The sequence below is a fragment of the Nannobrachium achirus genome, assembly GCF_963921795.1.
Source record: "Nannobrachium achirus genome assembly, chromosome: 16".
Taxonomy (NCBI): Eukaryota; Metazoa; Chordata; class Actinopteri; order Myctophiformes; family Myctophidae; genus Nannobrachium; species Nannobrachium achirus.
In genome coordinates, this window is record NC_137823.1 from 15,980,067 (window position 1) to 15,995,372 (window position 15,306).

At 44.5% G+C, this 15,306-nt stretch overlaps 1 protein-coding gene across 1 annotated transcript; it reads right to left on the bottom strand.

Annotated features, from left to right (window-relative positions):
* Nucleotides 1-2,140: 2,140 nt before the first annotated feature.
* On the bottom strand, nucleotides 2,141-14,530 carry LOC308300400 (very long chain fatty acid elongase 4-like; the record flags this gene model as incomplete). The annotated part of the gene is made up of 6 exons (XM_080744222.1): nucleotides 2,141-2,428; nucleotides 3,019-3,146; nucleotides 5,498-5,669; nucleotides 10,075-10,155; nucleotides 12,246-12,433; nucleotides 14,464-14,530. 6 exons carry the CDS (start codon nucleotides 14,528-14,530, stop codon nucleotides 2,141-2,143), a joined length of 924 nt encoding a protein of 307 aa, XP_080600348.1.
* Between the last annotated feature and the right edge of the window lie 776 nt (nucleotides 14,531-15,306).

Consider the following 15,306-nt stretch of genomic DNA (forward strand, 5'->3'; position numbering starts at 1 on the left):
GCCTGTTGTTAAGGTATGGCAACATGACTGGTGTCTTGCACGCGTGCGAAGTCATGTTGCCATACCTTCGCTTTTTTTCTGAACTGACGCCACTGGATGCCAGAACTTCTCGGCCGGAGCCACCTGTTCACGTTATACATGACAGCCACACGGGTTCTGACAAAAGTATGGAGCTTGTGTTTGACTTTTCCTTCTTTGCAGATTATATGAAAGTGAACATCGTAAGCTTTCAAGGGAAGTGTTGTCACACGTTGCGACCTGAAGATAGGACCGAAGATTTACGTATTTAGATATTGTTAAACCTCAAATCAAGAGGCTGAGAAAAGACCTATACCCCTCTTGCAGCAGTCACTAGTTTAAATCACGCAAATGAAGGAAAAACCAAAGGTACTTTCTATTATAGGTATTTTATGTAGGCCTACACAAGTTTAAATGTTGAAAAATATAAAACAAACATGTTTTAAGATGACAAAATTATTGTGAAAAAAAGTTTAAAACGTTTGCCTACTTGCGGCAAATCCTATCGGACCCTGTTCACTGCACAAAACAACCCACAAACACACAGAGATATGGGGTGTTGGCATCCTCTTTATTTCCAATATATCTGCAGCTAGAAGCTGTGTGGGTTTTATTATTATTGTTATATTAAAATAATGAAAATACAGTTTTGTTTTTCTTTAAAAAAAGACATTTGTTTTTTTTTCTTTCTTTTTAAGGAGGAAATTCCCCTTCAGTCCAACATGGCAGTGAGACAACACAATACTGAGCTGAACTCGTGTTTGACGTCAGCTACCTTTGCACCGCAAAAAACAAACAACTTAAATGAGGACACACAGGAACATAATAATATACATTATCACGACGATACCCACACGTTAAAGCATAAATACTACTAATAGAGGTCTATTGTCCATGTTTTTGAACCCGTCATGAATACAAAAGAAACGATATGTTGTCGCTGAGAGTGCATGACGTATATTAGAGTGAGTGGGTGGTTGGTGTAAGGGGGTCCGGGGACCCCCAGAGCGAGGTCCTTGAGCGTTTTCCACGGAGTCCCCAGCGAAATGAGGAACAGTTTAATGTCCACGTTACTTGAGAAGTTGCGTAAGAACGAGAATACAGATCCTAGGTTTCACTCGGAGCACAGAATTATGTACGAAATCTAATCTAACAACAAAAATCTACTCTCCCTGGCACAAAATCTTTTCAAATGGGCGTCCGCATAATATGTGTCAATTTAAGGGGTTGGGGAACCCCTTAAGCAAAGGTCTGCAACACCATCTTGTAAAGATCTACACTTTGTCGATGATTACAAGACATTGTTGCAGACCTTTCTTGGTAGTCAAACAATAAAGAACAGGTTGTGAGATGATATGTGATGACAAGCTTGTAAAGCATCTTTGTTACTGTACCTTTTTAAACCTTTGAACCTTTCCACCCAACCACCGAAGTGGACCGAACCCTCTTTGGTATACATTTTGATACGGTTCGTCTGCGGTTGGTACTGTAATTAGAATGAATAATAATAAATTAATAATAAAAAAAAATATCTTAGTAAGCTAGAAAAATGAATAGGCATGTCAATGACTAGATAAAGCTTGTGGTTGAAAACGAACTTGGAATCATAACAGCGTACAAAAGATTGGAGGCGAGTTTTGGTCGAGAAGGTAGCAGACGCTGATCGAAGCGGCGGTCTACAGTATGTGTGTGATGGTTTTGGTCCCGTTCCGGCTCTGACTCCATCCTCCCAAAACACAAAAAAAAGGACAGAGCAGCTGCAGAACCGACTCGATCAGCATTTTAGTTTTCTTGGTGTAAAAAATATAAAATCAACAAACCGAATGGATATGGAGACAACCAACACCCCCTCCTCCCCACTAAACCCACCACAGACACACAGACACACACACCGACCGACATACGCACCGACGCTACCCTTTCACCTGGACAAGTTGCCCTCAAATCACATCCGCCTGCGTCGATACCCGCAGGGTTCGGAAACTCATCTCGTTTTGGGACTTTTTTCGTCCTTTTCGTCAGGCAACCCCAACCCCCACCCCCACCCCTGCCCTTTAATACAACTGTCCCGTCGTTTGTAGAGAGAGAGAGAAACGCCCTCTCATCCATCCATCCGTTCTTCTCATTCCCTCTTGGCTCTGCCCTTCCGTGTCTGCCTGCTGCCGCAGTCCTCCAACATCTCCTCCGCCTTCTTGCTGTGTCCGTTGGTGACGCCGTTGGTGGCGGGCTTCATGCCCGCCGCCTTGTGGGCGGCGGACGGCCTGGTCCGGTAGGCGTGGTAGTAGAAGTTGGCGAAGAGCACGATGAAGGTGACGGCGTAGCCGATCAGAGCCCACTGCATCCAGGCGGGGAACGGGCAGCCCGTGTAGAGTGAGTTGCCCGTGTGGCCGATGGTCACGTGGAACTGGATCTGTTGAAACACACAACGTGGATGAGTTCAGTTTAAAGACAAGAAACACAACAAAAAGAAAGAGAGAATTCGTTACATGATGAACAAGTGAAATTGGTTAGTTGTGTGTAATGTGGGTTTTGTGGGGTTTTAATGTCTGTTTTGTTTTTGGTGTGAAAATGTTATAAAATGAAAATAAAATAAAAGAAGTTAAAGAACAAGTGAAATTGGAAGTGATTAAACAAAATGACGTTATATAATAGAAGCTCATAAATGATCGTGGGGGTTCCCTCTCTTGATTGGATAAAAATCCCAAAATGAAAATGCATTTTCTGTTTACTAAAGAGCTGGAGAGACCCCTATTTACTGAACAAGCGCTCTGTGATTACCATCAAAATATAGCTGAAAAAAGCTTTTTTTAAACAAAAGAATATCAGTTACAGCAAGTTTAAGTTATGCACAATAGCAAAAATATGTAAAGAACTTAAACAAAACAACTTGGCTTGAAATATACCCTGTTGTACAATGGTGACAAAAGGTGTAATGATGCGATGTGTTGTGAGCTTGTAGGTTACATATCTTTTATAGTATGAATAAGGCTTTAGTCATACCATCTGAATGATGGTGAGGTACTTCTTCCACCACAGGTACTTCTGCATGTGAGGTCCCAGCGCAGCTAGGCCGTAGTATCCGTACATCAGCACGTGGATGGAGGAGTTGATGCCTGCACCGAAGAACGCTGCACACACATGGAAGACATGGTTATGTTAGAACTCAATAACAACGATAAGACTATAACAATTGACACTTTGTGGTTCATACTACTAAACTCTAGCCTGATTTCAGACTCAGCTCACGCTTTTGTCTGAAACTGTGCCCTATTCTAATCGATTTACGGGGGAGGGACTTTTTTGCGAGCGTGCACACGCGGTTCGCGCGCGAGTGATCGCGACGCACAGTGATCGCGACGCACGGCCACGGCGTGTGTGTGTTTGTGTGTGTGTCTGTCTGTGCCAGTGACTGCTTCCACATAGAACTGCGACCAGAAACATGTAATCAACATTAACAGCTTGGTGAACTCAGCGCGCGCGCACGTGTGTGTGTATGTGTACCTGTCGTGTGTGAACTTCGTTTGAAATCGTTTCAACTGCTGCGCTGATTGGATATTTGTTACACCCACCTCCACCCCCTGCGCTCATTGGATCAGACGACATTTTTGGCTACTAAACTGCCTAATCATGTACTCAGCTCCAGACCAGAGAAAGAGTCCACTCTGAGAGTGGGCGGGGTCTATGGCCTGGAACCAGGCAAACTAAACTCATCATTTACACACATAATTATCACACTACCCAAAAACTACCTGCTGGCACAATAACCATAACCTAACCCAATTCCACCACTAACCTCAAAATCCCTAACATAATCCTAAAACTAACCGCTATCACTCTAACCCTGGATCTAACCCCTAAATGAGTCCAATCTGAGTTCCCAGAAGTTCTCACCAGCTCTCTCATACAAACAGGAGGAATGCCTACTCCTTGCAGGAAAAGCAGATTGGTCAAACAGTATGACATCTTCCTCGTACTACTTTATTTGGTTCTCATGAGTAGATACAGTATGTACCCATACCATTTATTCATTCATGATACTGATACCCATAGCGTGCATATCGGTTAAAAAGTTATTGCGACCATAGGTCGCATTTACTACCAAAACCTCCACCGGCTGTCTGTCTGTCTGTCAGTGAGTGAGTGAGTCCGTCACACTTTTGCCCTGCTCATATCTCCACAACCGTTGCCCCCATCCATGCCAAATTTTGCACACACACTCCTTGACTGCCAAACTACAACCTCCAAGGACCCCCGGAGCCCCAGGGACCCCCAGGTCCCTGGGGGGACCCCCAGATGTAAAAAATGACCAAATGTGCTCACACGTCACACGTCACACTTTTTCCCTGCTTATATCTCCGCACCCGTTGACCCGATCCATGCCAGATTTTACACACACACTCCTTGCCTGCCAAACTACAACCTCCAAGGACCCCCGGAGCCCCAGGGACCCCCAGGTCCCCGGGGGACCCCCAGATGTAAAAAATGACCAAATGTGCAAAAATGACCAAATGACCACCCCAACGGGGCTGCTCACGGGGAATTCCCGGGGACCACCGACTCCTGGTGCTCCAGAACGGATGCAAAAGTGGTGGCGCCCCCAGTGGAGGACCCCCTGCCACTGCAGCGCACATAAAATGCCGTAACTCGGGCTAGGAGCGTCCGGGAGAGGCGGGGCCGGTACCTATTCGTCCGCCAAGGCAACGCGGAGACCCCACCCCTCATTTCTCACATGGCCCTATTCTAGCGCCACCTTCAGGCCGATTTTTAAAACACATTTTTGGACACTGCTCCTACAGTTTTTGCCCTAAAATCACGAATATCACTACACAGCATGTCTACACTCATGTCATCAACATGGATCAGGAAGATTTTGGAAAAACAAATTTTAGCCCTATTTGTGGAGATAAGCCACCTACGGTCGCTTATCTCCCGATTAGGGAGTCTTACTGGTCTAGGACAGTGGTTCTCAAACTCTGCAGTTCCAAATGGGCACTTACAGGTCTGTAACTCTGACAGTGACAAATGGAACTAAATCCAAAACAGGTCTGAGTGTAGGGTCACTCAAGATTTACAGGGGGTCCTTGAAATTTGAGAACCACTGATATAGGAATAAATAAAAACATAATCCATAAATAAAAGAGTATAAAACAGTCGTGCAACATCAACTGTCAAAACATGACTGTAAATGAAATATCATAGTGTGATCATCGGATTGGCAGAGATAGACTGCCATACTCGCTGATACCTATACCAGCATTTTAGGCATGTAGATAATACCTACACACACGCATGCGCGCGCACACACTCACACGCACGCGCACGCACGCACACACACACACACACACACACACACACACACACACACACACACACACACACACACACACACACACACACACACACACACACACACACACACACACACACACACACACACACACACACACACACACACACACACACACTCTCTCTTACTCACATTGTCCACCGGGGACCCACTTGATGCCGATCCACCACAGGATGAACATGGTGCAGTGGTGGTAGACGTGCAGGAAGCTGACCTGGTTGAACTTCTTCCTCATGATGAAGAAGACGGTGTCCAGAAACTCCACCCCCTTGGAGATGTAGTACCACCACAGAGCTGAGGCTATCTGAGGAGATACACCATGACACAACCTTTTAGATGGAGTACCACCACAGAGCTGAGGCTATCTGAGGAGAAACACCACGTTTTAGATGGAGTACCACCACAGGAGATACACCATGACACAACGTTTTAGATAGAGTACCACCACAGGAGATACACCATGATGACACAACGTTTTAGATGGAGTACCCCACCACAGTGGAGGACACCATGAGACAACGTTTTAGATGGAGTACCACCACAGAGGAGATACACCATGACACAACGTTTTAGATGGAGTACCACCACAGAGGAGATACACCATGACACAAGCACCTGGTAAATGGTGCATTTATACAGTGCCTTTATCCAAGGCACTTTACAGAGATTGTGCATTACATTCACCCATTCACACACACATTCATACACCGATGGCAGAGGAAACCATGCAAGGCACCAACCTGCTCACCGGGAGCAACTAGGGGTTCAGAGTCTTGCTCAAGGACTCTTTGACACAAACTCTGGGGGAGCCCGGGATTGAACTGGGAACCTTTCAGGAATCCTCTGTGTTCTAATGACGGTTTCTCTACCCCTGAGCCACTGCCGCCCACCTGGCACTTTATTGACTGGATGTGGGTTAGTTCACCCGATTACTCACCCCATGGAGACTTGTGTTTTTATTGCATTCCTAAGTCAATACTTTTGATCAGCAGGGTTCTCTATGGAGACACAAAGAGCCTGCTTTGTTCCCTATGGAGACTCAAATAATCTCCTCAAATTATTGGCTTAGGGAATGAGACAAAAACTAAAAAAGATATCCATGAATTCAAGTCTGCATGGGCTGAGTAATCTGCACTGACCAGGTTAGTAAAAAGGGTATACAAGTATTGTCATAAATATCATGTCCTGTACTCTTGTACAATCTATCACCCGTGAAATGAGTATCAACAGTGATACTGTATGTACAAAGATGTACATATATGCATACGTTCTAGGTGCTGGGGAATGTAATGTTTATGTGGACAGCTTGCTGCATCCATAAGCACACTCTCAAACATAGTGTACACACACTGTATACACACAAGTTCAAACAGCCATGGTCATCAAAGTTTAACAAGATACAGGAACTGGTCTGACTCACTAACCAGTAACGACTTAACCCATTAAGACTTGAGGCTGATTCTACAAATGTCTTTTAAATCAGTAGTTCTCAAACATTTTCGAAAATGTTTTGTACCAGGGACCCCCAGAAGAGATGTTTCTTGTTGAAGAAAATTCTAAAAAATGTTCAACATAAATAGCAGATGTACAAGCTTGCAGCGCTGCACAAAGTGACTACAGTATGTCCAGTTAAAAGTCCTGGGAACCAAGAACGTAGAACTTTTATACTCTCAATAAGCACATCGCAAGCTTGTAGATCTGTTATTTTGCCCCAGAATATAGACCCTATAGGGTTCATGGGGTTAAAGGAGAATTCCGGAATAGCGCTTTTCTTGCCATAATCCAATGTTGTTCCATCCATTAACAAGTGGTAGAGGCCAAAAAAGAAAAAGAACTTCATCTCTAGCGCACGGTAGCTCTGAGAAGGGAGGTGGGGTCTAGCGGCCGTTTGCCTTTTTATGGCAGCCCATTAGGGACAAAACTCTGTGGAGATGTCTCAAACATTATGAAAGACAGATTCCCAATGTATGAATGAATGGACCATTGTGAAGCGCTTTCGGGAGCAACTAGGGGTTCAAAGTCTTGCTCAAGGACTCTTCGACACTAACTCTGGGGGAGCCTGGGATCGAACTGGGAACCTTTCGGGAACCCTCCGTGTTCTAATGACGGTTTCTCTACCCCTGAGCCACTGCCGCCCCTACAACTACTCGACTAAACGCTACTTTAGTTGACCCTAACCTAACCCGACCAACAACTCAATTGTCTGGCAGACCGTCTATGGGTCAGCCCTAGGTTAGCACACACCTGATACTTAAACAGGAACTGGGACAGGACTGATGGCTCTCTTTGTGACTACAAAGCGTAACCCAGAACCTTCCAGAACCTGAAACCTTCTAAGTTCAATACAAACACAATACAAGCCTGTGATGGTTTTCTTTAGTCAAAGTTTTGATTAGAACCACAACCACCTCTTAAGGGGAAGAAACATCATGAAACAATGCAAAAGTAGCACATCTTGTAGGTCTGCTAATTTCAAATGCATTTGTAAAGTATAACAATTCTTTATTGTCATGGGTTCCCAGGATTAAATGTATAGATTAAAAACACCTTTAACTGGACATAGTGTAATAGTGAACTACTAGACTATTAGCACCACGTCCTGAGCAGAGCCCAAATGAGGTTCTGAAAACCTTATCTGAAAGTGAGCTAGCTGTACATGAGGGAAACATATCCAGAACCTGGGAAATACATGTCACTGTACTGCACAGTTTGCATGTAGTTGTAAAAGAGCAATGAGACGGACATGTCTTAAATGGCTGTTCATAGGAGAATAGAAGTCAGGGGAGAGCCAAGGTTAGGGGGAATATCTCTCTCTATCTCTCTCACATGCACGCATGTGCACGAACGCACGCATGTGCACGCACGCACGCACGCACGCACGCACGCACGCACGCACGCACGCACGCACGCACACACGCACACACACACACACACACACACACACACACACACACACACACACACACACTGTATTAATACCATGATGGCCAGCAGGTGATCAGCAGGCTGCCCCCAGGACCTGATTTACTATCAAAGGTCAACGGTGAGGCTCACTATCAAAGTCAGTAGAGGGTGGCCATAGCTGAGCGGTTAGTGAGCCCGCCTATGGGACTCCAGAGGTCCCAGGTATGATTCCAGCCCTCAGCAATGGTTCAAATTGTCCCTGATCAACAATCTGTGGCATCTGTGGCAAGTGGAAGGCGGGGACCCCCAGGGGTCCCAGTGGGTTCCCAGCAAAATGTGTTAAATAATACAGCATCACAATCATTTGAGCCCCTTTATCCATTTATACCTTAGGGAGGGGTCGTTTTTTATTGAGGGGTGTTACTGGAGAAAATGTATAAGCCCTTTTATAAAATGCCATGACCCTCCCTCTCAATTGGGGAAAAAATCAGTGACCCTCCGCAAGCATTAAAATAAAAAAGATTGACCCTCCCCTACAACATGGCATTTACCACAGTAAATTTATGCCTATAAAACCTATATTATTATATTCCTAACCAGTGGCGAGAACAGAACAGAGATTTTTTTTCTTTCTTTCTTTTTTTACTGTAAATAATTAGGATTTTTTTATGGTTAAAAACGGGTGCGGGCGGCAGCAGCAATGAACAATAATGAATAGGCTAATATAATGCATTGAGATCCCAGCTGCACTTCATCCCAAAAACACATTTCCAAATATAAACTAACACACCCTCCAAACTAAAGTAACACACAGTGAGTAGCCTATAGTGCTGCTAGTGTAAAAGTCAACGTGGACATCACATAAAAGGTGAGAAGTTCTCACAGGTTGAGAACAGGTTATTTGACATCTAGGTTACAGATTAAACAGTTGACACATGTGCACAACACAGAGAAGGCTTGTAACTGCTGCCATTCATTTTGTGCTGTTGATTGCCTGTCGTCAAATCTGGGTCAAATGCGCATTTTCAACGAGCGGTCGTTAATTCTTTTTAGCACCTTTTCACTTTTTACTTTAGGGAGGGGGGATACAGTTCTGACAACCATTGTTGCTGCCTTACACAGCTCTCCATTGTTTTAGGAAAATACATTGTAGTATAAACACAGCCACTTCAGTTCATTCACACTAACTGCAGTGACTGTGGGGCATTTCCAGGGATGGCACCCAGGGTTTGTCATTAAATGAAGCAGAAGGCTGTTGACAATGGTTGCATAAGTGCCTGTACCTCTGGAGCCATTGTTTGCTTTTGAAAAATTGCATGACCCTCCCTTGAATTCAAAGTGAAATCAGCAGACCCTCCCTAGGACTGAAATTGAAATAGCATGACCCTCCCCTATTTTCCTCCAGTAACACCCCTCAATAAAAAACGACCCCTCCCTTAACTATTCAAAAATAGCAGATAAACAAGCTCACAGTGCGGCACAAAGGGGGTCCTTCCAAATACATCATCAATTTTGGGGGTCCTTGACCCGAACAAGTTTGAGAAACACTCCCCTGTGGGAAGCACTCTGTTGGGTGAAGCTTGAAACTGAAGTTGGGTATAAATACATCGTAAATGGTGCATTTATATAGCGCCTTCATCCAAAGGGCTTTGCAATGATTGTCACCCATTCACACACACATTCATACACCGATGGCAGAGAAAACCATGTAAGGTGCTAACCTCCACATCAGGAGCGATTAGGATTTCAGAGTGTGCGTGTTGTGTACGTTTGTGCGTGCGTGTGTGTGTGTCAGTGGGTCTTACCCTAACTTCATTGACATCGTTGGAGTAGTTGACAGGTTGACATAAGTAGTTGTATCGTGCTGCTCTGGAGCCCAGGAGCAGCTGAGGAGAGAAGAACCAACACAGATTAACATTCACCCTCTAGCACACCGCTCTCCTAACCTTCTTGTCTCCTTTTCTTGATAGATGATAGTTTACTCTGCTGACATAATCTCTTGGACACAATCATGTCTTAATTATTATTCTAGTTTCTTCCAAGCATCACATTGTTCTCTTTGCACTACATTGAAATTTACAATTTAGGCATTTAGCAGATGCTCTTAATCCAGAGTGATTTACAGTAAGCAAGGACAGTACAATGATAAAACATCAAATGCATAGAAGTAGTAATCTAGGATCATAGGTAAACCAAGAACCTATCATCAGTCTAACAGTAGAATAACCAACACATCTATAATCTGTCTATTAACTTCACTAATTACCCTGTTGTTTGTTCACCAGAGTTTCTCAAGTCAGGTCGAGTTTCTCTGCTTTCTCTGATCGTTTAAGTCACTCTAATAAGAGTGTCTGCTAAATGCTTGAAATTGAAATTGTGTTTCTCAACTCAAAGCAAGAGTCGTTGCACTGAATCAATAATAATAGGCTACACATGATCACATCCACTCAACCCTCTTAACACTACAACATGTTTTTTTTTATTGCTTAAAAGAAATGTGTTATTTGTTGCATCAAAAGGAAATAACATCTGCTCTGCTCTTATCTTTTGGTCTGTAAATGTTGCACATTTTAACAGTAAATTGTTTGTATTCTGTGAAGCACTTTGGATTGCCCTGGTGTATGTGCTACTGTATACAAATAAAGTCTCCTTGCCTTGCCTACACGTACAAAATAACCAATGGCTGGCATGTATATGCGCAGAATAACATATAAATTATATAAATGTTAAATGAACACTGAGGATTTGACTATTCTGTTTGCTGAATGTAAGTCAAGAACTGAACAAGTTGTTTCCAAAAGCACCATAATTACATCCAGGTAGTATTCATGTCCATGAGATCAAGTTCATGCACTGTTCGTTTTACCTGTTATCTGTTTCAAAATGAAACCATGAGCGCCTCCTTCCTACTCCATCCTACTCCATCTTACTCCTCCCACCCAACACTCTCTGCTAACAGATGCCGCCCCCAGCCCATGATAGGAGTATGATGTACAGTGACAAATATCACCCTCCATGCCCGGATTCCCTCCTGAGAAAAATTTAGTTTGTATAGAGACTCCACAAAGCCTGAATGCACCGTGGTGGATTCATACCCAATAGACTCCACAGTGGTGGGCAGAGACTTTACCACTGTTCCACAGTCCTCCTTAAAACCATCTATACATCCTCACGAGGTTGTCTACTAAAACCTTCTCACAACTAAGGGATAATAAACGGGTCGGCAGTCATTATCGAGAATTGAAATCCTGACAGGATGATTAGGCGCAGAGACGCCTGCGGATGTGCCTTTATCATCCTGAAGATAATGATCACCGACCTGTATAATATCCCACTTATAAACCCTATTCACGGCCCGCCCACACATGCGCACTCAGCAAATTTCTCAGAAACTTCCTGGTGCTGACGTCAGCTTTGAAGGGTAAACTAACACAGAAATTGCTGGACTTAAAGCCAACAAATCATTATTTCGAACGGTAAAGTAAATTATAACGCTTTTTGCCTTTTACTATCTTGTGTTCTTGATCATGCTAGCCGTATTTTATACTGTACTATTCGGAAATTGCATTAAATTTGCAGATTTCTGTGTTAACTCTATGGGCTTTTAGTAAGGTTTTCCCCTTCAACCGTGACGTCAGCACCAGGAAGTTGCGTAACGTGAATTCGGTCAATTACAGGCTACTTAACAAATACATTAATAGATTGACCTAAAAGTAGTATGTCCTTGCTTACGGACGGTAGTGAAAGTGTTGCACTGGCCGTCCGCCTGAGCCTTTGACATCCTAGACATCGGTCTGTTATAGAGCGGAGGGGTCATTATCAAGAAATAACACACTGCTGATTTCAGCGATCAGAATCAAGCATTCAACCATTCATACCAAGCAGAGTAATAAGGTTGTTTATTGTGACTCCTACCTCTTTAAATTCATCTATACTGTGTACATCCTCACAAGGTTAAATGTGCTGTGACTCCTACCTCTTTGGCGATGTAGAAGTTGAGGACCACCATGCTGAAGTTGTACACTATGAGGGGCTTCCTGAGCGTGAAGGGCTGTCGGTCCTGCATGTATCGAGGCCCCGCCCACAGGAAGAGCAGGTACAGGCAGCTGATGGCCAGCGTGGGCAGGGGAGATGACATCATCGGCCAATTCTCCACCCGCTTGTCTGGAACACACAACGTCATGTTAGTGGAGAGAGACAGACAGGCAGCAGACAGACAGACAGACAGACAGACAGACAGACAGACAGACAGACAGACAGACAGACAGGCAGACAGACAGACAGGCAGGCAGGCAGGCAGGCAGGCAGACAGACAGACAGACAGACAGACAGACAGACAGACAGACAGACAATAGCCCCTTCCCAATTCGGGGGTTAGACACTACTAAGTGCAGGTTTCAAGTGTGATGAGTGATGACACAGTGGCACGCTGAGTGTTAAGCCCGTATCAGAGTCGGGTCCGCGGTGGAAGGCTGTCCACCGCGGTGTAGTGCGGTGTAGTCTTTTTGAGCGTTAACGTTGTAGTTTTATGACTCAAAAAGACTACACCGCACTACACCGCGGCCACCGCGGACCCGACTCTGATACGGGCTTTAGGCTCTGTCATGGTGAATTGATCACACAGGGACGTTAAACAACTAAATACTATCCTAGAATATCTTAAAAGTCAATTCCGTGCCAGAAAAAAGAAATCTGAGTGTTTAAGAAGGTAAAGAATATATCGGTGAAAATAACAATGGCCGCCGTTTCGCTTTTTTCGCTTCCGTCCGGAAGCGCTGGGCTCCGCACTCAGCAGTGCTGTCCCATTTCACAGGCATTACGTGTGTCCTATGTGCACTCCACAGGGCAGAGAGCCCTACCCTACCCTAGCTAGGCTCGCACTTTGAAGGGTGCGCACTCTGAATTGGGAAGGGGCAAGTGTCTTTCTCACAGACCAGCTTACTATACACAGTACAAAACGTTAGTGATCGATAGATTGATAGTAAGCATATAATCTACTGTTGTACACATTGTAAGCACACACACACACACACACACACACACACACACACACGACACATCTGCACAGTTTGAGCAGAACGAACGTACGCATGCTCGTGTCCATAAAAAAAACATGCAGGTATACAGCACAAGATCATTTAAATTGCTCCACACACACACACACACACACACACACACACACACACACACACACACACACACACACACACACACACATACACACACACACACACACACACACAGGAAAATGCTTTCATGTGATGTGGTTCTATCCAGTGTGGGTCATAAGACTTTATATCAGGTGGGTCATATGCTGTCAATTAGCCGTCCATCCAGGGTGACCTACAATGACATCTCAGTGCACACAGCTCTACCGCTGCTCATCCACCGATGCTACTCCTGACAGCCACTTCCACCATATGATCGTTGTCAGGTGGAAACTATTTATAGTTCAAAAACGATAGTGACTAGTGAAAATAGCCGATCTACAAGCACAAAACGTGTCGCACTGTGAGGCGTTATGTGCTTATATGGGACCTTGCCCTTTGGGGGTGAGGTCACTTAGGGCACCCTTAGGGCTTTTACTGGTAGATCTGCTATTTTCACTAGTTTTGTGCGTATGATGAAGCAGGGGTTTACTTCATGAAAAAACGTACACATTTGAAACTTGGAGACACGAGGTTTCTGCCTGACAGTGACAAAATGATCCACAAGAGTTTGAGTTTTTTCCTCTCTACACCAAATCTCTTTGTGGAATCGACGCAGGATTTCAATGGTTAAGGCTTATTTGACAGAAAATAGCAGATTTTGATTATCGATTATTTAATAGATTCAATTGATATGTTTAATTAACTGCTGCTCCATCCAAAAGCTACAGTGTGTCGAGTTCACGACAAACACAACTTCCACTCTGTTCATTCTAGAACACAATTAGGAGACACCTGGGTTGGGTTGACAGTGCAGCCCAGTGTTCAGCACACAGACGCATCTTTAGTGTTCATTTAAATCGTTTACTGTTGTAAATCACGGGTCCATTTAGGTTCCATTATGCTCTGTGCACAGACAGAGCACCTCTGGAAGGAATTTTATAGGCTAAACAAAAGCCTTTTTTTAAACATTCTAGGGATGCTAGGGCTTAAACATTCTAGCCTAGGGATGCTAGGGAGGTTAATGTGTTTAGGGTCGATGCTTACCTGCTATTGTAAGGCTCCATGTGTAGAATTCTACAGTGTCATTCAACAAATGAGACAAGACCTCCATGGCGCTGTGCTTGGTCCTCGATTATACTGTGAGAGAGAGAGAGAGAGAGAGAGAGAGAGAGAGAGAGAGAGAGAGAGAGAGAGAGAGAGAGAGAGAGAGAGAGAGAGAGAGAGAGAGAGAGAGAGAGAGAGAGAGAGATGACATCAAACTCAACTGAAGACAGGTCTCCCAAATGGTTTACATTACAGAGACCACAGAAGTGTGTATAACTGCTACCATGGAGCAGCTACACAGTATATAATCATGCCCTGTGGCTTTTCTCTGTAGTGGTCCCCAACCGTTACTGTATCTACAGCGAGATCACACACACACACACACACACACACACACACATGCACGCACGCACGCACGCACACAAAGCACACAGCACAGCACAATCCTTGAGCGTTCTTTTAACTCATTTAGTGCCCCTGAAATTAACGGATTATAAAGTCCACGATGCCACCTTCAGGCTGGCATCACCGCCGTTATCTTATTTTGAAGGCCAGAAGTCCACCACGCAATCACTTCCGGTCTGACGTCATCGGATCGTGCGCCGGAACCGATCCGTGTCCACGTGGAGTTGTGTAATGGCGGAACGGAGCTTTTATAACTGTGTAACATAAGCAAGCATCTGCCTCCATCCTAGCTTCTAAAGTGTAGTTTTGAGATAATGGACATTAAAGATGAGATCCCCCGTCCACCTCAATGTTATGGATGGGACTATTTTGTGCTCGTGGAGCCGTGATGATGCGAAATCAGCGACGGATTTCGTCTCCGGACCGGCGGCCATTCTT